At 50.5% G+C, this 25712-nt stretch overlaps 1 protein-coding gene across 1 annotated transcript in view; it reads left to right on the forward strand.

Moving 5' to 3' along the window:
• The window catches only part of Dscaml1 (DS cell adhesion molecule like 1), a 320586-nt gene extending 297241 nt beyond the window's left edge, over positions 1-23345 (forward strand). Inside the window, exons 20-33 of the mRNA XM_004636465.3 lie at positions 4141-4280; positions 10292-10445; positions 12370-12487; positions 12807-12970; positions 13173-13271; positions 13943-14131; positions 14635-14922; positions 16375-16530; positions 18102-18132; positions 18337-18455; positions 18719-18871; positions 19558-19752; positions 20291-20602; positions 22321-23345. Of these exons, the coding sequence (XP_004636522.1) occupies positions 4141-4280; positions 10292-10445; positions 12370-12487; positions 12807-12970; positions 13173-13271; positions 13943-14131; positions 14635-14922; positions 16375-16530; positions 18102-18132; positions 18337-18455; positions 18719-18871; positions 19558-19752; positions 20291-20602; positions 22321-22796 (2594 nt within the window). The 3' untranslated portion in view covers positions 22797-23345. The remainder of the gene's footprint in view (positions 1-4140; positions 4281-10291; positions 10446-12369; positions 12488-12806; positions 12971-13172; positions 13272-13942; positions 14132-14634; positions 14923-16374; positions 16531-18101; positions 18133-18336; positions 18456-18718; positions 18872-19557; positions 19753-20290; positions 20603-22320) is intronic.
• The last annotated feature ends 2367 nt before the right edge of the window (positions 23346-25712 follow it).

Here is a 25712-nt window from a genome sequence, read left to right on the forward strand (position 1 = left end):
GAGGAGAGAGGGAAGGGAGGAGGGGAGAGAGGGGAGGAGAAAAGAGGAGAGGAGGATAGGGGAGAGAAGGAGAGAGAGGAGGGGGAGAAGGGAGGGGAGGGGAGAGGAGAGGAGAGGAGATCTTAAAAGCAATCACAGGGAGAGAAACTAAAAACAAGGTTGCCAGCTAACTTGTCAGAAGCAATAGCAGCCAAAACAAAGGGCTTGGTATACTTAAAGTATGTAAAGAAAATAGTTATCAACCTATGATATTTTACCTAGTAATATTCTTCCAGATTAAGATGAAATAAAGATATTTTCAGGTAAATAGAACTTATCATCAATCAGCATACCTGCCCTAGAGAAACATTCCAAGGCATTCCTTAGCTCAAGGGAAAACAATCCCAGACAGAAGCTCCAGAAGAGCATAGCCGTGAAGTGGAGAATATGCGAGTAAGCATAAGTTGATATTGACTGAACAGCGGTGATGTGCACGCAGAGTTAAAATCCCAGAAACTCACCTATAATCTGGGAGATGACACCTAAAAGTTCTCAGGCCTTTACCTTGTCTGCAACAAAATATACCAGTTGCTATTAGATTTTGGTAAAAATTCACGTTGTAATCTATTTGTAATAATCTGAAAGAAGGCACTAGAGGAGTGAAAACCAGAATAGGTGGGACAAGTAGGACCTATTTGGGAAGGTGGCTATTTAAACCCAAATATAAGATAGGATAGATATACAGCGGCATTCTCTTAAGTCAATGAATAGAGAGATTTGTTCTAATAGTGTCTGTGGACAGGATATCATGTCTGCATCTTGTACAATGAATAACCACTAAGACAACGATATGGGATACGGGCCAGGGAGATGACTCAGTGGAATAAGCACTTCCCTAGCAAGTGCAAGGGTCTGAGTTCAATCCCCGGTTCTGAAAAAAAAAAAAAAAAAAAAGGCAATGATACGCAATATATTAATTATTGAAACTGTCCTACTAATTGGTTTTGAAACTGTCTCATTACTATTTGTTTCTCAAAATTATTTTTAAAATAAAAAAATAAAAATAAATCCAAATATATTGGTAATGGCATTAAAGATAAGTTTACTAAATTCTCCAAGCAAAAGATAGACTGACAAACAAAAACCAAAACCCAAATGCTGCATACAGAAGATACTTAAAATATAAAATATAAAATATAAAGAGCAGTTCAACACAAAAAGATGAAGAGACGAAAGCATCACACACAATCTGTCTAAACGAATACTAGAATATTAATGCAGGATGCAGTATACTTTAAGGCAAAAAAAAAAAAACATTAATGATAAAATACTTAGCTTGTTACGTAAATAGAATAATATTAAATTTGTATGCATCTAATAACTCAAAATATACAGAAACCAAAACTGATGAGCTACAAGAAAAAAATAGACAACAGATCTTAGCACATCTCTGTCCACAACTGATGGGCGGAAAGCGCGCAAACAGAGGAGACTGAGGGGGGCAGTTAGCACACTTGCCCCAAGGCAACCCGACCCCGCCCTTCTGACTACATGGGTGGAAGGGGCTCCTAGAGAGGAGAGCCAGGGGTGCTTCTCAGCCGCGGGTTCAGGCTCCCACTGGGAGTAATGCTGGTTATCTTTTTTTTTCCCATCATTTTATTGAGAAACAAATAGCAATGAGACAGTTTCAAACCAAATTGGTAGGACAGTTTCAATAATTAACACATTGCATACATTCTGCCTAGTGGTTAATTGCTGTACAAGATGCAGACTTGATATCCTATTTACAAACACCATTAGAACAAATCCCTCTATTCATTAAGAGAATGCAACTATATATCTATCCTAACCATTTTGAATACACAGATACAAAATGGACATTCATCTGTATCCCCTTTTTTGTTAAATTCCGTTATTTGAATATTATAGGTATGTTAACTCAGCATAATATTCTAAAAGAGTCCAGTAGTCCATAATAGTATTGGGTCTTCCGCTTCATTGGCAGTGTCAGAAATTGTTGACCTGAATCCCCTACTGCTCAACATAACACCATGGCTTTACTTCTTATACTTCGTTTTTATACTTTTCCGCTGGATGGTTAAGACCAAGGTAAAGCAGGACCTATGCAACAAGAGTTGTAGCTTTTGGGTCTGATAAGGTCAGTGAAATCCCCTCAGGATTTATCCTGAGATCCTGTACCTCAGATTGTAGAACCTTTGTCAGTGTCAGCCATGTGGATGAGTCATGGCCATTGCTTGGCCAATGTACTCTCTGTGAAAGCCTGACTCTCCATGTGACTCTCCTTGGGCATACTCTACATCATCGATCACTTTCCTCTTTGGCCCCCATAATCTCCTTGATCAGAAAATTTGGGACACTACCGAGTTACATGACATTACAGTACAAGTTCTTATATGTCCTGAATCTTAATTGACCTTGGAAGGCTAGGGCCAAAATGTTGGCTTTCCTTGCGGCCTTCCTTTTTCTCTAATTTTGGTCTGCAAACTTAGGTTGTTAACCCTCCAGAAGACAAGCTTATTGTTATTACCATACAACCTAGGCTGTTAAGCTTAACCTCACTATCTGTATGGGCATCTGAGATGAACACATACTTCTCAGAGGACGAAATTAAAGAAGCAAATAAATATATGAAAAATGTTCCACATCACTAGACATCTGTGAAATGCAAATTAAAACAACATTGAGATATCATCTCACCCCAGAAAGAATGGCTAACATAAAGAAATCACCCAACAACAAATGTTGGAGAGGCTGTGGGGAAAAGGGAACCCTTCTCCACTGCTGATGGGAATGTAGACTGATGCAACCATTATGGAAATCAGTGTGGAGACTCCTTAGAAAAGTTGGACTGGAAATTCCATTTAAGACAGCTATCCCTCTACTGGGAATTTTCCCGGAGGATCTGAAAACATCATATCATAGGGATATATGTGTGCCTATGTTTATAGCAGCACAATTTGTGATAGCCAAATCTTGGAAACAACCAAGATGCACATCACCTGAGGAATGGTTAAAAAAGATGTGGTATTTTTACACAATGGAGTATTATTCAGCTATAAAGAATGATAAACTTGAAGCCTTTATATTGAAGTAGATGCCACTTGAAGATATACTCATAAGTGAAATATCAATACTTGATGAATGCTGGTTATCTGATGTAACCCCTTGCTGGAGTTGGGGCCGGGCATTGAGGAAAGAGTCATAGTTGAGAGGTGGGAAAGGGAATGTACAAATAATAGTTCTTATACCCTGTTGGCTGTCTTTTAGGTGGTGGGTCCTGTGCTAGCTGCTTTTTTTTTTTTTTTTTTTTTTTTTTTTTTTGGTGGTACCAGAGATCGAACTCAGGACCTTGCACTTGCCAGGCAAGCACTTATTCCACTTAGCTATTTCCCCAGCCCTTTATTTTAATTAACACTAATTCCCACCCCAACTGTTTGGTTCACTTATCCATACCTGGAGATGGGCTACCTGAAGCTCACAGAAGTAAAATAAACCAAATAGGACTCCAGCACTATGCCCAAAGTGGCATAAAAGCTCCCCAGAGGGAGGAGAAGAACCCAGTACAGAGAAGAGATGGAGGTGGGAAGGGTGGATGCGCCCGCCTCCCAGGCAGAGCTCTGAGGCCCCCCGCTGGGCTGAGTAGACCCAGAGTCAGGCAAGGGGAGCTCAGATTCACAAGAGCCAGGAGGCCTCCAGAGTAAGTTTCCTCCTCACTTCTGAAGCCATGGAAGGCCTAGCCAGCCTCCAGAGCAGTGCCCGGGCTCAGGGCAGAAACATGCTGAGGTCCCAGCCTCGGGGAATTCATGGTGTGATAAATTCAGGCCTATGGCCGGTTAAGGACATCAGGGAGGGGCTGAAGCCAGAAGAATCAGGACAAGCTCCCCAAGGGCTCTTTCTCTCTGGCCTACCCTCAATCCTCAGTTCCCACCTGTTCTGCAACTCTCCACTTCAGCGACTTGGTTACAGGCCCCAAAACCCACCATTCTCCCCAAATGTTCGCATTCCTGGCCCCTCCCATCTAATCCATAGTGCAAGGAGGACCTCCAGGAAGCTCTCCAGGCTGATCTGCCTCAGTTCCCCTGCCTCTGCTACTCCTGTGCCCTCCTTTCTCTACGCTAACCAGGCTCTCTCTCTGCTCAGTTCCAGGTCCCCCCGCTGGCATCAAAGCCGTCTCCTCATCAGCTAGTAGTGTGGTCGTGTCGTGGCTCCCTCCCACCAAGCCCAATGGGGTGATCCGAAAATACACCATCTTCTGCTCCAGTCCTGGGTCTGGCCAGCCGGTAAGTGGGGCCCTGGAAATAATTCCAGAGGCCTGAAAAAAGATCCTCTAGAGAAAACACGGGATCCACTTCCCACACAAACCCTGGGGCTGCTGGTACAGTCAGTCTGACTGTCTTTATCTTTTGGCTGGAGAATTTAGTAAACTTCTGGTGGAATCAGAGTTAAGAATGGACAATTGGTACAAATTCTCCATTGAGTGTGATCGCTACGTACATCTCAAATGTTCCAATGAAATGTAATGTTAGGGGAAAAGTTAAGCCACAAATATCAAAGGGGGGAGGGAGGCGAGGAGAATAGGCACTGGTCACTCCAGAGTGGCCACAGCCTTATCTACTGTCAATCTTGGGTCAGCCCTTGGCTCCAGAGGCTGCAAGATTGTCACAAGCCTTAGAGGCCCTTTGAAATGGGCAGATAATGACCAAGAGAGCAGAGTAAAGGAAGGCTAGTTTTGGCCTTTCTCGTCTGGCTGACCAGGAGGCAGGAAGAGGCGGCCAGCTCATCTGCATGAGCTTTGGGCCACCAGGAAAGCGTCCCTGCAATTCCTCAGTAATTGTCTTTTCCTCCTGTACCACTCTCCTTCCCTTACAAATTCCCCTCTAAGTAGTCAGGGCTGGCGCCTCACTGGTGAGGCCAGAACTCTCTATCCTAGGTTGGGGGCAGCTGGCGCCCCTCCTTGCCATCCTCTTGGCTACCACTTCACTTGCAGCACAGTGTCTGCAGCATGCTCAGGAGGCAGCGCCTAGAGCAGGGAACAGGTGACTTTACAGCACCCTGGAAAGCCAGCTCACACCCTTCCACCCACTCCCCATGCTGACCCTTTGACCCTTTCTATAAATGGAGTCCTGCCTCCCTGTGGTTTCTTTGACTTCAACATGACTTTGCATTTGTGAGCTTCATCCACATGGTTGTTGTAGTTCTTGACCCCTCTTTCTTCCTTCCATGTGGTTTTTGAGGCTGTGCACATAGTCTCATTTATTTATCCATTGTGGGGTCCGCCCTGGCCAGCAGGCTGGGGCACAGCTTCTGCTTGGGGTAAATGGCCTGGAACTTCTGTACAAGTCCACCCGCATCTCTTGGCGCTCACGCACACGGGTGTCCATGGTGTGTGCTTGAAGATGCGCCTGCAGGTGTCTTCTGAGAGCACCTACCACTGTGGGTGCCCATGCCAGGGATACCCCGCTCATGGGGTAAAACTCCCAGCTACTGCCCACTTGCACAGGCCCTGGGTATTTTCCAGTCAACATTTTCATCTGCGTCTTCTACTCTTTTCCCCCATCCATGCACATTCTGGGCTGTCGTGACACCCATACTGCACACCCAGGCTGCCTTTGCCCACCTGTCTCCCGTTCTCCTAGCGTGGCATGCTCCTGCATCACACCCGAAAGCCTTGGACGGCCGCTCTCATATCTGTCTGCCGCACCGACTCTGAGACTGGGAGGACAGGGCAGTACCTTCCATCTTTGGGTCCCCAGCCATGGAATACTGTACTAGGAACATTCTAGTCACTAATACATGTTTGATGGATGAATAAGTAGCAGCCTACCAGGCTGGTGAGATAGCTCAGCAGATTATGCAAGCACAGGGACTGGGGTTCGATCCCTGGCACCGCATGCCACACCGGCCCCAACCCTGGGCACACTGAGCCAGCCACCAAGACAGAGCGTGGTGGTGCACACCTGTAATCCCAGCACTGGGGAAGCTGAGACAGGAGGATTACTGCAAATCCAAGCTGTGTAGTGACACCCTGAACCAAATACATTTAAAAAAAAAAAAAAAAAAGTAGCAGCCTATCAGTTGTAACAACATAGATACTGAGAAATTTGCTTTTATAAATAAGGGGAACAAGCCCTCATTCTTCAGCTTGGGATTTTGTAGCCATTTCCTCCTCTGATAATGAAGTCTTTCAAGAGATTAGTGTCTGGGAGCCTCCTCATTACCTTGGGCTTCAGGAGTCCCCAGTTAGCTGGGCAGGGGTGGGAGGTGTCTTCTCCCAGGCTCCATAGTCTCCTCCTGCTGCTGGAGTCACCAGGACAGTGCTAATCCACTTTCTGTTGCTATGACAAACAGCTGAGATAATCAATTTTGAACAAGGAAAGGTTTGTTCTGGTTCCTGGTTTCCAAGGTCTAAGGTTCAAGGTCTCTTGCCTGTGGTGAGGTACAGCAAGATGGTCACCTCCTGGTGGCTAGGAACCAAAAAGAGAGACAGGAAAGGGCCAAGCTCCTAATGCCCCCCCAGGCCCGACCTCTGTGAGCTAACTTCCTCCCTCCCACCTGGCCCCTCTCCCAAAGCTGCAGCGACTCCAGTAGTGCCATAGGCTGGCACCAAGACCTAAGCACAGGGGCCCTTGGGAGATCCAACCACAGCCAGGGCCCTCCTCCCAAGCTCTTCGTGTTCTGAGCATGTAGAACCCTTCCCTCTCCGCAGAGATTTCCCACTGGATGGTGTCCCACTGGTTGATGAGAACAGGCTCTCGGTATTTGCCAGTCAGTTTTTGTCTGTGTGTTCGGATGTCTCAGGTCTGATGAGAGCTTCAGCTCACCCATATGAGAAGACTGAGAAGGAAGGGACAGGAGACAGGCTGAGCTCAGGAAGCCCCGGGGCCCAGCCACCGCATCGGCATTATTACCTGACACAAACGTATTCCACTTTCTAAACATCTGTGTTGCAAGCTCATTTACAAGACAGCTCTAGGCAGAGGCGTAGGGGTGAGGACACATGTCCTGCAGACGTGAGTGTGGGCTGGAGTCACGCGATGACCAAGACTGAGTGTGCAGAACATGCCAGGGGTGGGGCGTGAATGTGGACACACGGGCAGCCCAAGGTAGAGAGGGCACATGGCATTGGTTCGTGAGATCACTAGGGGTGGCTGGACCTTCAGGAGTCTGGGTAGAAAGCTTATCAAACCCTTTAATACATGTGTTGGTTTTCTGATTCTACAAATAATACAACTTTATCATATAGAAAATTCTGAGAAATACAGGGAGAAATAAAGAGGAAAATAAAAATGCTGTCACTTTCACTGCCTAAAGATAAACACTGGTAATGTTTTGGTACATAGCATCCTAGTCTTTGATCTGCCTGCATATTATGAGTTGTCTTAGAGTTTGCTTTTTATAAAATTAAAATAAAATTGAACATATTATGTAACCTGCTTTTTTTCATGTAACTTCTATAGGTACTTTTCCACACTATTAAGATATTCTTTTAAAACATGATCTTGTCGATGTATACACATTATTTGACAAGTGTCCCATTTTCCTATATTCATTGTATCATCCAAGTTTTCATCATATAAATAAAGCTTGAGGGAGCCAGGGAGATGGCTCACCAGAATAAGCACTTCCCTGGCAAGCGCAAGGGCCTGAGTTCAATCCCTGGTCTGGAGAAAAAAAAAAAAAAAGCTTTAGAACCAGCCAGATAGCTCAACAGACTAAAGCACCTGCTTAGGCAGAGCACAGCGACCAGGGTTCAATCCCCAGAGTGCCATGCCAGCTTCACTTGCAGGGCACGCTGAGACGCAACTGAGACTGGGCGTGGTGGCACGCACCTATAATCCCAGCGCTTAGGAGGCTAAAAACAGGAGGATCACTATGAATCCAATCTGTATAGTGAGACCCTGTAGACTCGGTACTAAAATACAAATAATAATAATAATAATAATAATAATACTGCTTTAGTAAGCATTCTTCACAAAAGTCTTTATGCACAATTTCAATATTGTCTTAAGGTAAATATCTTCAGAAATTCCTAGGTCACCAAGAATTTTCTTAAGGGTCCGCACTCACACATACAATTGCACTCCAGAAAGTCATCACCAATACAGGCTTCCACCAGCACTGCAGACTCCTGTGGCATGGTGTGGGCCACCACTATTGTCCTATAGATCTGACTATGCCAGTTTACTTTTTGGTTTTTGGTTTCATTTTTGCCTGTTAGATTTTTTTATTTTAAAAATGTGCTTTGTTTTGGCTATGTTTCTCTTCTTTTAGTAGCTGTCAATTTATTTTTTCCTTTTTAGGTTGATTTCTTTTTTCTTGTTGGTTTGTACATACTATTTACATACGAAGAGAATATCTATCTTGTATCCTATACATTTCAAGTGTTTACCAGTTGATTTCTTGTCTTTTCGTTCTGTTTTTTGTAGGACTTAGTCTTTCCTTTTATAAAACATGACTTTACCTTTCATTTTTGTTTATATTTGCCTTTATTTTTATTAGAAACACAGATTAATGTTTATTTGTAGACTTAATTTGGAGATGAAACTTTTGAAAGTCATTTCAAGGGCATTTAGATCAAAAAGAAGGCACCCAGGGCTGGGGTACGATGCTGGTGTCTTCAAAGGGAAGCCAAACTTTCTTGCCCTGTGTAGACACAGAACTCTGGGGCACACACTGACACACAAGCTAATACACTCGACTTTTCCAACACAGACACATAGACACACACACACACACACACACACACACACACACACACAGCTATCCTCACTGAAAATGAGGCCAGAGAACAACATGTCCTCATTTAGAAAGGACTTCCACACTTTTTGCCTCGATATACCTCACAGTCACAACAAAGGCGGCAGGACTGTGTTGCTTCCCAGTTTGCAGGAGACAGAGCTGAGGCCCAGGGGGGAAAGCGGGACACCATGTGTCACATGCTTGTAAGTAGGGAGAGCAAGAACTACAGCCACTACGCTCCCCCAGGCCTCCTGAGCTGAGAGGAACTGCAGGCAGGATGCACCACCCGCAGTGGAGCTGTAGCTCCAGAGGGCTCCTGCACTACCCGACACAGGCTAGCTCTGAGCCTGTCCCCAGCTGGCCTTGGATTCGAGGCTAGACCCGGTGCAGAAGGAGGGGAAGGAGCCTGCCGGTGAGCTCAGTGTGAATTGTGGAGGGTGCCTCTTCCTGTCCCCAGCATTTCCCTGCCCATGGCTTGGGCTCAAAATGATGTTTTCTTTTCTCATAAGTTTTTGGGCTCCCCAGCCTCCCCTGGGCATGGAGAGTGTCCCCCATGACCCCATAGCTCTCTGGAAGTCTGTCCCTCCACTCATCCATGCATGTCCCCATGCATGTGCGTGTGCATTCAAGAGCCCACGACTGCAGAGATAACTAATCATTAGCTCCCTCTGGCCGTGGGCCCCCCATCTATTCCTGGGGCTGCTGCTCCTCCTTGGACTTCCACCCTGATTTCAAAGGGGCTGCGGTGCTGTACTCTTCTCCCTTCCCTGCGGCTGACCAAAAAATAAAATAAAATGAAAGTCAGCCCCATCCTGCCTGTACCCGAGAAGAGGCTGACAGGAGGTCTGCAAACTAGCGCTTATCAAAAGCTCCTTCTCAAATTCATTTCAATATCTGAGCCTCTGGTTTCCAAGGCAACATAATCTTTTCATCAAAGCAACTGGTAAAACCACTGGGATCTGATATTGTTTTGTTGGCAACTTGTCAAAACTGTCATTTGGTAAAAAAAAAAATTTATAGATTTATGTAACCTACAATACATATGGTGATCTATACCACTAATAATCATTAATAAAGTGCTGCCCAGGAAAGCCTGCACAGCACCTCTCCGCCCCTTCTTGCAGAAGGAAGGAGTGTAATTAGACAGCGGGGCTGGGAGGTGACTCTGAGCCGGGGACAGGCTAGAGGCACCTGTCTATAGCTCTAATAAGGCAAAAGCAGTAATTTAGCTTCTTCCCAGAAACTCTTTTTGCACCATTTTTCTGGGACTCTCTATCCCACATTCTCCTTTCTCTGGTTTCTCCCATCTCACCCAAAATACCCACATACCCCGGCCTGGTGTCACAGCTGCCACAGCCTGCGTCACTCAGCAAGGTGAACCGAGGCTTTCCCAGCACCGCCACCATGCCCTGCACAAGTGCCAGCCAGTGCTGCTTGCATGCTGGAAAAGGCCAGACTGTTCAAAATCCTGCCTCCTTCAGGAGCTGCTGTCCCCTCCTCCAGCCCAGGACATGGGCTCTGCTTCTTAAGCCCCCTTTGCCTGACCCCACAGGCGCCGAGCGAGTATGAGACCAGTCCAGAGCAGCTCTTCTACCGGATCGCCCACCTGAACCGCGGGCAGCAGTACCTGCTGTGGGTGGCAGCCGTCACCTCCGCTGGCCGGGGCAACAGCAGCGAGAAAGTCACCATCGAGCCTGCCGGCAAGGGTGAGGAGCTCAAGGCTGGGGCAGATGGGCAGAAGCTCTCTTCCAGGATCCTGTTTCTCCCCAGATAGGGACCCTCTCCCCTCTGCCTCACCTGTGACCCAGCTGTGAGGAGCTGGTCCTTCACCTCCCTCCAGCATTACCAAGACCGGGCCTCTACTGCCCCCTGACTCCAGAAAAGCCACACAGCAGGCTGCAGCCAGCCCAACTGCCACTTAAGCACAGCCTGCCCCAAACCCTCTCCTTGTGCTGAAAGAAGAGGAGGCGCCCTCAACACCACCCTCAGGGTGGAGCCTATGTCCCGGTGCCCAGTTCCTGGGGGCAGGGGGAGCTGCGGCAGGGTGCACCACTGGCACAGAGCAGCCTGGCTCCGAAGAGAGCACCCTGCTGTGGGGGACTGTGGGTCCCTGTGGTGGCCCCTGCGCCCATCAATGTTCTGGGCTGGCATAAGAGCTCTCTAGCAGGTGCCCCCCAAGCCCCTGGCCCTAGCAGGAGTGCAGCATGCAGGTACCTGATGAGTTTTGAATGTGATGACATTTCTGAGGCCTCAAGCTCTGTCCCAACATTAGGCCAAGCGTTTGGGCAGAGGGAGCCCAGGCCTCTATGTTCTCCACTTGGCTCCAGCCTCCATGGGGCCTGGCTCTTGCCCTGTCTCATCCCTGGCTACTACCTAACCACACACACACACCCCTCATCCACAATGGCAAGCACACACATCAGATACTCATGCACATACTAACAGATACCATATACCATAAATTTATACATATGTTGTATGTATATAAAATACATAAAGATGTAAATGCAGACACCTTGCACATACATGCATGCATGCACACACACACAGAGACTCACAGATGTACAGGGAGCCAGCCCCAGCCTCAGCAGAACCAAGCCTGGAGCCGGGGCTCTGGAGCACCTGATGAGCTCTCCGTCCAAGGAAGCCATCTTAACTCAAGCCACTCTGCGCTGCCATCTCGCTGGCAAGCAGGCCAGCCACACTCCCAGGAGCACCCCCTGGAGCACCCCCTCCTTGCCTCAGTGGCTCCCCAGCCTTTCTGCTCTCCTGGAGCCCCATGTCCTGCACCCAGGCCTCTGAGAGCCCCCCAGGTCCCTCACACGTAGCCCTGCAAGTCCTTGGAGCCCTTGGGGCCGTGGTTCCTTCTGGCAGGGCTGGCGGCCCCTGACGCCTGCGAGCACTGGCAGTGTGGCCCCGCACCTGCTCTCTCCTCCCTGCCTGCTCGGGTGGGGGTGGGCACTGGTCTGTGGCACTTCTCTGTCTGTCCCCTTCTGCACTGACTCCCAGGTCAGCCTCCAATTCAGACATATTTCTCACTCTCCAGAACATGCAGAACCCGCTGCCCCTGCCCTGTGGGCCCCACATGCACACCAGGCTCAGCGTGTGGATGGTCTTCCAGTCAGTCTTCCTGCTGTGTGCCTGGCTCCCTGAGGGCTCCAGCACCATCCAGGTGGCCCAGCCAGAGTCGTGGGGAGTCACCCTCATGTGCACCATCAAGACTAGTCCAGCTCAGCATAATGGAACACACCTGTAGTCCCAGTACTTGGGAGGCCAAGGCAGGAGGATCCTCATGAATTTTTGGCCAGCCTGGGCTACTTGCTGAGTTTGAGGCCAGCTCAACTATATAGCAAGACCCTGTCTCAAAGCAACAACAGCTATAACAACAAAACTAGTCCAATCTCAGGTCCTGTCAGTCTTTGCCATGAGCTCTGATCTCCCCTCTACTACACACCTCCTCCAACCCATTATGCTGGCCCCATTTTGTCACAGCCTGGCCCTCCCTGGTCCTAGCAAGGACTTTATCCAACATTTCTCTTGACTTAAATTGGAAATCTGGAAAGCCTAAGGCAGGGGTCAAGGGAGTTACGGGGTAGAATTGGAGTGGCCCTCACCCTGTCTTCCCTATAGCCCCAGCAAAGATCATCTCATTTGGGGGCACCGTGACAACACCCTGGATGAAGGATGTCCGGCTGCCTTGCAATTCAGTAGGAGATCCAGCCCCCACCGTGAAGTGGACCAAGGACAGGTATGTGTCAGGCAGGCCATGGAGGCACGGGGTGGCCTCAGAGGAGTGTCGAAGGTGCCATTTCATCCAACAGCCCCGGTCGCCTCCTGGCTTGACTATCACAGTGGGCTGTGCTCAAAGATGCCCTGCCAAGAACTGAGGATCTCCCTTCCCTAGGTGGTGGAAGAGGCAGTGTTACCGCAGACTACCTAAGTACAGACCACAGCCCCATGAATCTAGGGTCCCCAGCAAGCCTCTTCCCACTCCCAGCTATTTGATCCCATACCAGGGAGGGCTCCATGACAAGAGGCCCCATTTCTCACACTCCCTTGCCTTGCAGTGAGGACTCTGCAATCCCCGTGTCCATGGATGGCCACCGGCTCATCCACACGAATGGCACCCTGCTGCTGCGCGCTGTGAAGGCTGAGGACTCAGGCTACTATACCTGCACAGCCACCAACACTGGTGGCTTCGACACTATCATTGTCAACCTTCTGGTGCAAGGTGAGACCTCAAGGAGAGGTGGCTCTGGAGGGCAGGGACAGAGCAAGAGTGAGAGGGCTGGGCAGCAGCGGGAATGGGCAAGGAGACAGGAAGCAGAAGGGACACACTGAGCATGGCAGAGCCGGACCTTCCTGTCATGGCGACCCTGTGCCCCATCACTGGGGTCTGCCCTCTGTGCTGAGAGCCCTCACTTCTCTCACAGTGCCCCCGGACCAGCCCCGCCTCACTGTCTCCAAAACTTCTGCTTCCTCCATCACCCTGACCTGGATTCCAGGCGACAATGGGGGTAGCTCCATCCGAGGTGAGAAGGGGGCTGGATGGGGAAGGGGAGGAAAGGAATCAGGGTTCTGGGGCAGGGCAAGGGCTTCATCCACCTCTGCAACTTTCCCCCATAATGACTAGGAAATGGCTGGAGGTGAGGGGAAATTCTGACACAAGGAACGTACTCAAGTGCATGAAGGGTGCACCTACAGCTGTACCCCCAGGAGCTAAGCAGGCCTGAAGTTTTCCTCTCTGGGCCTCAGTTTCCCCATCTGTCAGAGCATATACACACACACACTAGATCAATGCTTCTCGAGCTTGAATGTGGGTATGAATCACCATGTTCTCATAAACAAACATGCAACTTGCTTCATGGCTGGGGTGGCCTGAGAACCAACATTTCTAACAAACTAGCAGATGATGCAGACACTGGGGAGACTCCCACGGAGCAATGAGAGTTAAAGCAAGTCCCCCTTAGGCTGTGCACCTCTAGTTTTCCCTAACATTAGAGCTAAGGAGAAAACACGAACTCACCCAAGGCTGGAACCGAGGTCCTCCAGCTCAGCATCTGACTTGAATGTGTCCGCACTAATGGCTGACAGCCCCGCCCTTGGCTGCCTGGAGCCCTGACTGCCCCAAGCCCCGTGGGAAGCCCAGGTCGGCCCCGTTGGCCTGCCCTGCTTGGCCCCCTGAGGCAAGCTGGCCCCATAGGTTTCGTGCTGCAGTACTCCGTGGACAACAGTGAGGAGTGGAAGGATGTGTTCATCAGCTCCAGTGAGCGATCCTTCAAGCTGGACAGCCTCAAGTGCGGCACGTGGTACAAGGTGAAACTGGCGGCCAAGAACAGCGTGGGCTCTGGGCGCATCAGCGAGATCATCGAGGCCAAGACCCACGGGCGGGGTGAGGCCAGGGGCCGGGTGGGGATGAAGAGAAGGGCTGGGCTGGGGGAAGGGTACTGGGGCACAGGTCATGAGGTGAGAGGGCTGGGATGGGGGCGCCCAGAGGCATGCGGGCTGAGGGGAGGAGACCCAGCCTCCTTCCCACCACTAGAGCACCTTGATGACAGCCATCAGCACCAAGAGAAGCTGGCTCCACTTCCCTGCTGGGAGTGATAGAAGGGTGGCACTCCTCGCCATCCTCCTCCTCCTTCTCTTCCTCTTCCTCCTCTTTCTCCTCCTCCTCCTTCTGCTCTCTCATCTTTCACTTCTGAGGCCTCTCTCCCTTCATTCCCTCTTCTTCTCCTCTTCCCCTTCCACTCCCAGATGCACATCCATTCCACCCGGGCCAACTGCTGGTCCCTGCAGCCTCTGCAGTCCCAGCTGCCCCAGGGGAGTCCTTCCCAGCAGGTCCATGCACCCTTCTTGCCCTGGCTCTCTAACCTCTTATCTCCCTCTGGTCCCTAGAGCCCTCCTTCAGCAAAGACCAACACCTCTTCACCCACATCAACTCCACCCATGCTCGGCTGAACCTGCAGGGCTGGAACAATGGGGGCTGCCCCATCACCGCCATTGTCCTGGAGTACCGGCCCAAAGGCACCTGGGCCTGGCAGGGCCTGCGGGCCAACAACTCAGCAGAGGTGTTTCTGACCGAACTGCGAGAGGCCACGTGGTACGAACTGCGCATGCGGGCTTGCAACAGTGCCGGCTGCGGCAACGAGACTGCCCAGTTCGCCACCCTGGACTACGATGGCAGTGAGTTGGGAAGGGCAGCAGGGTGCGGGGCAGCCCCAAGGCTGACAGCGTGGCGGACACACAGATAGACAAGTAGAAAGATAGGTGGGGATACAGCCAGGGAGAAGGGCTGGCAGGCAGAGAGCGGCACACTGACTCCAGGCAGGTAAGTAAACCGATGCACAGCAGCCAGTACAGCCAGGCAGCAGAAGTCAGGAGCACTAAGATGCAGCATCTTCAGAGGTGCGGTCCTTGCTCTCCACTGCTTCAAGGAGATGGCAAGGGAGATGGGGGAGACCTGCAGCCAATGCCCTGGCCTCCAAGCAGGTCTGTGAGCCAGGATGGGACAGCTGGCGCTGCAGGAGCAAACCCTAGGAGCCTGGTGGCCTAACCCAGTAGGGAGCTTTTCATTGATTTTCCTAAGGTCCTCTGAGATTGGCTAGATGCCACCTTTAACCACAGTCTTGAACATGGAGCCTTCAGGGCCCCCCCAAAAAAGAGAGAAGGCACACTGATGGTAGCTGCCTTGGCCAGGGGTGGCACTCACCACTTCTTTTCATATTCCACTGTGCAGCTAGTGTTCAAACTGGTCATGTGGCTCCAATCAAACTGCAAGGAAGTCTGAGAAATGTAGACAAGCACATGGATTAACACTAGAAGAGCACCTAACTGGTGTCCACCACACAGAGATACTAACATCTATGCACGCATGCTCCTGCACACAATGCACACAGGTCCCTTAGGACACAGATGATTGAATTCCTAGGGCCCTATTGTCCCAACGTTATCCAAGTCTGCAAATGGGTTAGGAAACAGAACAAAAGCAGTGTCAAGAGATGGACCTAAAAATGAAGGTTTCACGAAAGAGATGTAACTCTGAAGCAGAGCTTACGACTGCCTTCTGCAGAGTTGGAAAATAGGCAAAGATCAGGGCTTGCAGAGAGTTACGTTGGCAGGAGATCTTATCAATTCCTCCCCGGCACCCAAGGTTAGCAGGCCTGCCCCGAACAGGAGCAGGTGAGGAGAAAGCGCAGGAGGAGTTTTAGTCTGCCTCAAGGCAAAAGAACAGAGTCCCAGCACCCTGGCTGCGCCCCACCGTTCCCCCTGTGCCACCCCCAGCCCCATGCTTAGCTGGATGTGGGAACTTAAGCCCATCAATTCCCCCCTCCAATTAAATATTGAAGCCCAACAGGCAGGAAGTTTTATCTGCGAGATTCCAGGATAACTCTAAAACAGGACCTGGAAGAGATTAATATAATACAATAGCACAACTACAAAACTAAACTGTCTGTGGCTGTCCTAGAGGAACAAGAATTTGGGGGAACAGCAGGGAGGGTCAGGACTCTGTTCCAGGAGCTGTTCTCAGAAACCAGGGTCAGCAAGAGAAGTCAAAGTGTTTCTCCAGCCATGGAACCGTCCCCATAGTACCTGGCTCAAAAGGGCCCCCTGATTTCCTGCCTTATGCCCGTGCAGGCACCATCCCACCTATCAAGTCCGCTCAAGGGGAAGGGGATGACGTAAAGAAGCTGTTCACCATCGGCTGCCCTGTCATCCTGGCCACGCTCGGGGTGGCGCTGCTCTTCATTGTACGCAAGAAGAGGAAGGAGAAACGGCTGAAGCGGCTCCGAGGTGGGGGCATTTCCTCTAGGCTTTGCAGGGAAAGATGTTGACTCTTGGCCTCTCTGGCCACCTTCAGTGGCTTGTGGTGCCATCGGGCAAGACAGAGGGTCAGAGCCCTTTGGGAAGAAGGGCTGCCACTCAAACCTTCTGAGCCCTGCTTAGCTGCGTTCTTCTTCTCTGCCTGTACCAACTGGGACTGACATTGGTGAATACAAATCTTTAGGACCTGCTCAGTTCTGAATGGGCAACTTCTATGCCACATCAAATGTTAGATGCTTTGAATATCACCCCCTTTCCCACATACAATGCTATAGTCTGGCATAAACGGCTCTCACATGCCTCAGTTTTCCCAGGACTTATTATAGTATCTGATACCTATTAATTGCTTCAAAAATGTTTGTTCATTCATTTGAAAGCATTTATTGAGTTTGTTGCATCATAAATATTGCTAGACAACACAGATGCAAAGATGAGTGAAGAAGGGACAGGCCATGTCTTTAGAGTTCACAGCCTAATGAGAGAAGCCAGGTAAAAACTGTAGCATGGAGTGGAAACCACTAATGCTCCCTAAAGTAGGTAGATGAATGGATGGTTGAGTGACTGGATGAATAAATCATTAGATGCTTAGATGGAAGGAGGGATGGAGGGATGGATGGGGCTGGACTGGATAAAAGCTTGGATGGACAGGTGGCTGGATGGTTAGGTGGCTGGAGGCATGGATGGATATTTTGATGGATAATATAGATGGATGGTTGGATAAAAGAATAGTTGGAATGATCAGATAAGTGGATGAATATTGAATGAATGGGTACAGATAGTTGTATGGAACACTTGACATATCGTCTGTCAAGGTGACTGAATGGCCAAATGGTAGATTGTGGATGAATGTTTGGTTATAGGCTGATGAATGGGTGGATGGTTGGATGTGTGGCTGGATAGACAGATGGTTAGGTGGTTGGATGGTTGGATGGTTGGATGAACACACGCAGTTATCAAGATTTACTCTGAAAGATTGTTATCAGATATCAGATTCAGTAGGCGCTTTGATTTTTCACATATCATAATCTGAGAATACTGATCATATTCAAGGCCCGTCTGAGATTGCCAAATCTATCCATGCACTTTTTGGGAACAAAGCCCTGTACCACAAGAAGAGGTGAAGCCTCTTGGTTGATATGAGAGTTTAGTTATCTAAACTCATCCTCCACTCACTTCTCTCTCCCAGAGATAGCTGAGGGTCCTTCAGTGATACTTATTTTCAGCCTGTTAAGTCATCCTGTTTAACTGAAGTCAGTTCACAAAGCAATGGAGCACTTAATCCACCCCTTGTCCTTTGGAAAATGCCTCCTTATTCAATAAAAATCTAAAGAAAAGAAAACAGACCTGAGCCTAACCCTAAATTAAGAGCAGTGACGAGTCACCATGACTTGGGCTATTTTGTAGGTCCTTCCACTTCTCCCTCTGCTTCCTCAGGGGCCATTCCCATTTAGGGACTTCTCTCTCCTTTTTCTCTGTCTCTTCCAATTATTGTCCTGCTCCAACTCCATTCTTACCCAGCCCTGTCTTTACTGTTTTTGCAGATGCAAAGAGTTTGGCAGAAATGTTGATCAGGTGGGTATCAAAGCAACTTGGTCGTTTCTTCTCTCGTCCTCTCCCCCTTCTCCCCTGCAGGGGACACAGGAGCTTCCCTCTGTGTCCTTCTCCTATTCTACTCCCAGAATAAGAGACAGACTTCTAAGATCTTGTTATCCTGAAAAATCCTGTCCCCCCACCCTTCATGGCTGCTGAACCACCCACCTCCACTCTTTCCAACAGCAAGAACAACCGAAGCTTTGACACTCCTGTCAAAGGGCCACCGCAGGGCCCCCGGCTACACATTGACATCCCCAGGGTCCAGCTACTCATTGAGGACAAGGAAGGCATCAAGCAGATTGGTGAGTGACAAGTGCACAGCTCTCTGTCCCAGCCTAGTTGTGCCCACCCCGGCCGGCCACAGCCAACAGAGGGCATCCACCAGCCCTCCCCACAGGGCATCAGGCCCCAGCAGCAGCCCCAGCTTCTCTCAAGGGCTGTTCCTTTCCCATCTAATGGGAGAATGACTGGCCTTTGGGGAACCCAGCATTGGATAAGGCGAGAGAAATTTGGGGAGTAAAGAGATGTTCAGTGAAAATTCCTGGTATTTCCATTCCTCTTCTAGGAGACGACAAGGCCACCATTCCCGTGACAGATGCCGAGTTCAGCCAAGCTGTCAACCCACAGAGCTTCTGTACTGGTGTCTCTTTGCATCACCCCGCCCTCATCCAGAGCACAGGACCCCTCATTGATATGTCTGACATCCGGCCAGGAACCAGTATGCATTATCCCTGAGGAGGCAGCCCTCCTTGCTCACCAGGGGTGTTAGGCCAGTTCAGGCAGAGGTGGCAAAATGAAAAGAAAAAGGGGGGGAGGGGACAGAATGGAATGGAGCACAGAAGACTGGAATTAGAGATCGGAGATCCTGGTCACAGATTGATTAGCTATGACCTTGAGCATATTACCTACCTCACTTCTCTGTGCCTCAGTTTCCATGCCTAGAAATTTTGAGCAAGGTTCAGATATCTTTGGTCTTTAGTAGCCTTCTATCTCAAACACTGCAACTGTACAGACAAGGATGGACTATATCAACAACCTTAGGCCAGGGGTGGCAAACCTATGGCACAGGTGTCACGGCGGGCTGTTATCATTGGAAGCTCTGAAAGGGTTTGCCATCACTGTTTCAGGGAGGGGCAGATAGTCAGGAGGCAGCAAGAGAGTCTTCCCTAGGTAGAGAGAAAAGGTCGGGTGGGTAAGCAGGTCCAGGACCCTGTCACACCCTCCACATCTGACTCTGTTGTGCTCCTCAGGGGGATCTGCACAGTCAGGAGAGGCAGCATGCTAGCATTCCCAACAGTGCTTTTGGGGCCGCTTCTGTCTCCACCCACGGTCCCCTCCACTTTTGGCACTAAATGCCAACTGCCCATGCCCAAGTGCGCTCACCTCTTGCTATGCTCTGTACAGATCCAGTGTCCAGGAAGAATGTGAAGTCAGCCCATAGCACCCGGAACCGGTACTCAAGCCAGTGGACCTTGACAAAGTGCCAGGCCTCCACACCTGCCCGTACCCTCACCTCCGACTGGCGCACCGTGGGCTCCCAGCATGGGGTCACTGTCACGGAGAGTGACAGCTACAGTGCCAGCCTGTCCCAAGATACAGGTGTGCCTTGGCCCCTGCCTGCATCCTTCCAGCCTCCTCCAGTTCTCTGTCACCATCTCTACCTCCCATTTTGCACAGCTGTTTCCCACCAACCCTTAAGGTCCACATCACTTTCATTTCCAATGCTCCACTGCCCCATGATGTGGCTGGGACAAGAAGAGTTGCCCTCACTGAGCTCTACTTGGTCAGGGATCTTATTTTGCTCTACCCAAAGCCTGTCAGAGAAAATGATGCATAGGATATTTGTTGGAACAAAGCCTGAGCATGGGGGGAGGGGTTGATTGTCAAGAATGAAAAATGAGCGAGGAGTGGCAGCACGCGCTAGTAGTCCCAGCACTTGGGAGCTGAGGCAGGAGGATTATTGCCCAGTCAAAGCAAGCTTGGGTTAACAGTGAGGCCCTGCCTCAAAACTAAAAGAGTGAAAACTGTTCTGCCCTTTGGTGCCCATGAGCCCTTTGCCCTCACAGAAAGCAGGATCTCCCAGCCTAATCCCCCCACAGCTACTGCTCCTCTTAACCCCACACCTCCATGTCCCCAGACAAAGGACGGAACAGCATGGTGTCCACTGAGAGCGCCTCTTCCACCTACGAGGAGCTGGCCCGGGCCTATGAGCATGCCAAGCTGGAGGAGCAGCTGCAGCACGCCAAGTTCGAGATCACAGAGTGCTTTATCTCAGACAGTTCCTCTGACCAGATGACCACAGGCACCAATGAGAACGCCGACAGCATGACGTCCATGAGCACTCCCTCAGAGCCTGGCATCTGCCGCTTCACTGCCTCCCCACCCAAGCCCCAGGACGCCGACCGGGGCAAAAATGTGGCTGTGCCCATCCCTCACCGGGCCAATAAGAGTGAGTGCCCGGGGCCACCTCTCTTACTGTGTCCCTGTAAGCCCTGGCCAGGCCTTGTCCTATCAGTCCCTGGATCCTACTGACCCAGCTTGGCCTCTTGGCAGTACAGGATGGCACCAAGAGCAGGGGCTTGGGGTCACACTCCCTAGAGACCATCCTCACTCAACTTCTTAGTATCTCTTTGCCCTTGGGCAAGTCATGTCACGTCTCTCGACTTAATTTTCTCTTAATTTATAAAATGCAAATAGAAGGGCTAATCAAATAGCTCAGCAGATTAAAGCACCTGCAAGCAGGCACAGGGACCAGGGGTTCAATCCCCAGGCCTGCTGTACTGGCCCTGCCCCTGGGGCATGCTGAGATGGCAATTGAGACTGGGCACGGTGGTGTACACCTGTAATCCCAGCTCTTGGGAGGCTGTAAACAGGCGGATCACTAGGAGTCCAATCTAATAGTGAGACCCTGAACACCCTGTAGACTCTTCCCTAAAATAAAAATTAAAAAAGCAAATATAGTACCTACTTTGCACTATCACATTGAGCTTTACAAATTAGAGGATGTCTTAGTCACTTCCTCCTCGCTGGGACAAAATACCTGACGCCCTCAGCTCCAAGGAGGAGGGGTTTACCTTGACTGGTGCTTTGCTCCATAGTCCCCTAGCTCTGAGACAGGACAGCACAGCAGCAGGGGGTGTGCTAGAGCAGAGCTGCTCACAGCATGAGGGACAGGAAGCAGCAAGAGAACAGAGACACACCCCTGCAGTACGTGTCCCCAGGAGCCAGGTGGCGCGCCCTAACAAATCCGTGACAAGCCCATAATCCAGTCACCATGAGGGCAGGAGGCTTTGGGGAACATCTAACCTTAACAGAGCATCTCCTTAGGTAGTGATTGGTCCTTCCCTAAATCTGAAGCTGTACCAAAACAGAAAGAGACGCCTGTGAGGCCAGTGGCGCAGTGCTCCCTGACCTTCAGCTGGCTGAAGTTCATCTAAACACAAAGGAGGGAGCCCGTACCCACGGCAGTGATAACTCACGGCGGGCGTGGCGGCAGGCCCGGCATTATGGTGGCAGCCCACCGGCATATGTGATACTGCAGCGTGCAGTGTTGAGCCTGGCTGCCCAGCACTGGCCGCGCTAACTGAGGCAGGGCGGGAGTGCCGCGGGTTGTCTGCACAAGAGCCAGAGTAGAGGAAAGTACAAGGACTCGGAGCCGCGTGGCCCTTCGAGCTACGCAAATGTCAACAGATGATCTAGGCTCCTGGAACCACGGTCCTCCCGGAGCACCGGGAGTGAGTGCGGAGGGCGTTTCGGACCGAGGAACTTCCCAGCAGGAGGAGGATAGGGTGGGGCGCGTAGCTGACAGAGCATCTGAAGACTGGAGGTCTTACTGGGGAGCCCTCAGAGGCAGTGAGGCTTCCTGGGCGAGTGGCACGGAGTAAGGAGGAGGCGTTAGGGCGCCCTCGTCCTTAGCACTGGCGAGCTCCCTCCACCAGAAGCTGAATAGCATGCACTGATTCTTGAGCCGCTGCTATATGCGCCAGCCACTCTTGCAAAGCACTCTACGTACTTCATCTCCTTTAATAACCCCATGGAGAAATGAGACCCTCCCCGTTTCAGATAAGGAAACAGGCTCAGAGAGGTCAGCTACCTGGTTAGGGTGGGGGTGAACGAGCAAACTCCCGAGGCGCCTGACCCTAACATCCTCTGCCTCTACAATTCCAGGTGACTATTGCAATCTGCCCCTGTATCCCAAGACGGAGGCCTTCTTCAGGAAAGCAGAGGGACGTGAGCCCTGCCCTGTGGTCCCACCCCGAGAGGCCTCCATCCGGAACCTGGCTCGAACCTACCACCCCCAGGCTCGCCACCTGACCCTGGACCCTGCCAGCAAGCCCTTGGGCCTCCCGCACCCAGGGGCCCCCGCTGCCGCCGCCACAGCCACCTTACCTCAGAGGACTCTGGCCATGCCGGCGCCCCCAGCCGGCACGGCGCCCCCAGCACCCGGCCCCACCCCCGCCGAGCCCCCCGCTGCCCCCAGCACTGCCCCTCCGGCCCCCAGCAATGAGCCTCCTCGGGCTGGGGGCCCACACACCAAAATGGGGGGCTCCAGGGACTCACTCCTCGAGATGAGCACATCGGGGGTAGGGCGGTCTCAGAAGCAGGGGGCCGGAGCCTACTCCAAATCCTACACCCTAGTGTAAGGGCAGCGCAAGAAGAACAGCCCACCCCTCGGACTTCTGCACCGCCAGCCCTCACACCAGCTGGGCTGCTTCCTGCATTATTTATATTAAACGGAGAGACAAAAACCGACCAACAAGGAAAAGAAACCCCCCCAAGTCATGAACGCTTGTACATAGAACTCTTTTGTACAAATGAAACTATTTTCTTCTTCTCCATGAAGCCAGGGCACAAAGAATTTGACCATACGTGTCGAATTCCCCACCCCGCAAAACACGTGTGCAGAGATATATACATATATAGAGAGAGGAACACACCGAAAAGCTATATATCGATATATTTCTCACACCTTCTTTTGAGACAGAGGCACAAAGACAACAATTCTTCCCTCCCACTCGCCCCCCAAATCTAGGTGGTTTTGACAAAGACCAAAATCCCAACTCAGAGACACTGCATGCGATTTTACTGTTTCAAAAAACCAGGAGTTGCTTCAATTTGCAGATGCTTATGTGTTAATACCTTTTTCTATGAAAAAAGACCCAGCGCCGTGTGCAATAAAGGTTATGTTTCTATGTGGTGGCTTTTTTCCACCTGGCAAGGGCCAGTGGGGAGGGCAGAGAGACTTTTGTACCAGGCCTGGGCTTTGGCTCAGTACTTGAAGTTTTGTACAAGGCTTTCAGTTAGCTAAGGGGCATCCATAGAGCGCCCCAAGGGGGCCCAGCTCTGCAGCCAGTGCCTACACCCTTCTGAGCCACTGTGCCCTCATGTGGAATTGAAGGAGCTCATAGCCCATGAAGCCAGGTCACCTCGATAAGAGCACTGAGGACCAGGGGGGAGCGAGGGGGAGTCTCCTAGCCTGCCTCACCCAGGACAGCACAGAGCAGGCAGGGAACAAGGCTGGGTAAAACCACTTGCAAACAGTTCTGTGCCTACAAATTAGGGACAGGAGGAAGAGATTTTTATGTCCCTTGGAAATCAGGCCAGGGCCAAGGCTCTGGGCTCTTAGGGCAGGGAAAGGCTAGAGGGAGAAGGACAGAGGTCACTGAGGTCACAGGGACAGACCCAAAACCTGGCTCATCCCAAAAATCTGGCCAGAAGGTGGACCAGGTACCTCACCAGCTTGGCAGAGTCAGCAACCGCAGTGCCATGTGGGAGGAACAGCACCCACATGAAGGAGCAGGCTGGCTGTGGGTGCCAAGCTTGTGGTTACAGAGCAGAGTGCCTCGAGGGAGACAGCCTGGGAGCTGGGCCTCCACACACAGACTTCCACTGACGCCAAGATCTGGAAAGCAGAGGGAACAACCTTGCACAGGAAGCCAGCAAAGGCACAAGGCACTATGTCTGTGGTTCAGTGGTCCTGCCCCCCACCGTGGCCCTCAGGTACAAAAAGGGCTTCTCTGTTGAGCTCCCCTAGTTGAGTCTGAGTTGTGGATCAGGAATCTGCAAGGAAGGTGAGTGTGGGATCTGCTCTCCCCTGCAGGTGACTGAAGAACTAGGAAGAGAGGAACCGGACAGGAGCAGAAGGGAGGAACTGGTGCAGCAGGCAGGCAGGGGACACTTGCCCGCATGGCCCACGATGATGCAGAACCTTTCATAGAAGCACCTTTTACACAACTCTAGTCCACAGACATTGTACCTAAGGGGTGCAGGATTCTGCCCACGGATAACTATATTACTGGCTAAGAGAGGTTGGCACCATGACAGCAGAGGCAGAGATCCTAAACTCCATGCTGACTCTTCGCTCATCGGGAAATGCCCATCTCAGTTCCCACACCCAGGACCCACCCGAGAGCTATCAAACCCTATCCTGAGAACCAAGGCCTGTATTCCAGGTGCCGGCTCTGTTTCCACCCTTTCTGCGAAAAGACAGGGCTCCTCCCAATGCTGCAGCGCCGCCCGCAGGTCACCTCTGGAACTGCAAGCACAATGCTCAAACTTGGAGTTCCGCCTACAATTTGAACGGCCCCTCAGCCACACCTGTGCACCGCAGACACTGAGGAAACAAACAGGAATCAGATCCAGCTGCAGTCAGCAGACAAGGGAATGAGCAACTCCTCCGAAGCCAGATGGGGTCGAAGATGGAGCCCCCTGCCTGAAGTTCGCAAAGGAGACACCACTATGATTTAAGAATTAAACCATGACATGACTCTTCCAAAAGGCAAACACCCCAATCAAACGTGACTGCCACAAATGCCTTATGTCAAATAAAGCAGATTTCACTGATTGACATCAAAAAAAGAAAAGGAGACACTACCATAAAAATACATTCTGGAGCTGTCTCTGTCAGGGGCTGAGCAGAACTCATTCCTTATGTTGCCTTTTGTAACTGTACTGCAGATTTGGGAAAAATGTATCTCGGACTTGTTAGCTTACCTGAAGTGAAAGGAGCAAGGAAGGGTAGAGATGAGAGGTAAACACACGCATGGCTCGTTCCCTAACTACCGCATTGCCCAGGTGTTCCCACTAAGAAATGACAGGGATACAAATAGAAACAAGAAGTCAAATTATCCCCATTTGCAGATGATATGATTTTATGCCTAGAAAACCCTAGAGTCTTCCAAAGCTCTCTCAGAATTGATTGACTAATTCAGTAAAATATAACGATGAAAAAAAAAAGCCAAGATGCAAAAATCTGTAGCTTTCCTATACACTAATAGTGAACTTGCTCAGAAAGAAATCAGTGAAACAATCCCATTCACAATAGCATTAGCAGGCCAGGGAGCTAGCTCAGCAGAAAAAGTGCCTGCCTGGCAAGCACGGGTCCTGAGTTCAATCCCTGGCCCTGCAAAAATAAATAAATAAAAATAATAACTTCAGAAAATAAGTACCTTTAAATAAATCTAACCAAGAAAATGAAGGACTTTTTTTTTTTTAATTTATTTATTGTGTGTGTGTGGCCAGCTCAGCCCACCAGGGGGCGGGGCTGGCTGGCATGTGGT

The sequence above is a fragment of the Octodon degus genome, unplaced genomic scaffold, assembly GCF_000260255.1.
Source record: "Octodon degus isolate 3935 unplaced genomic scaffold, OctDeg1.0 scaffold00080, whole genome shotgun sequence".
NCBI classification, from domain to species: Eukaryota; Metazoa; Chordata; class Mammalia; order Rodentia; family Octodontidae; genus Octodon; species Octodon degus.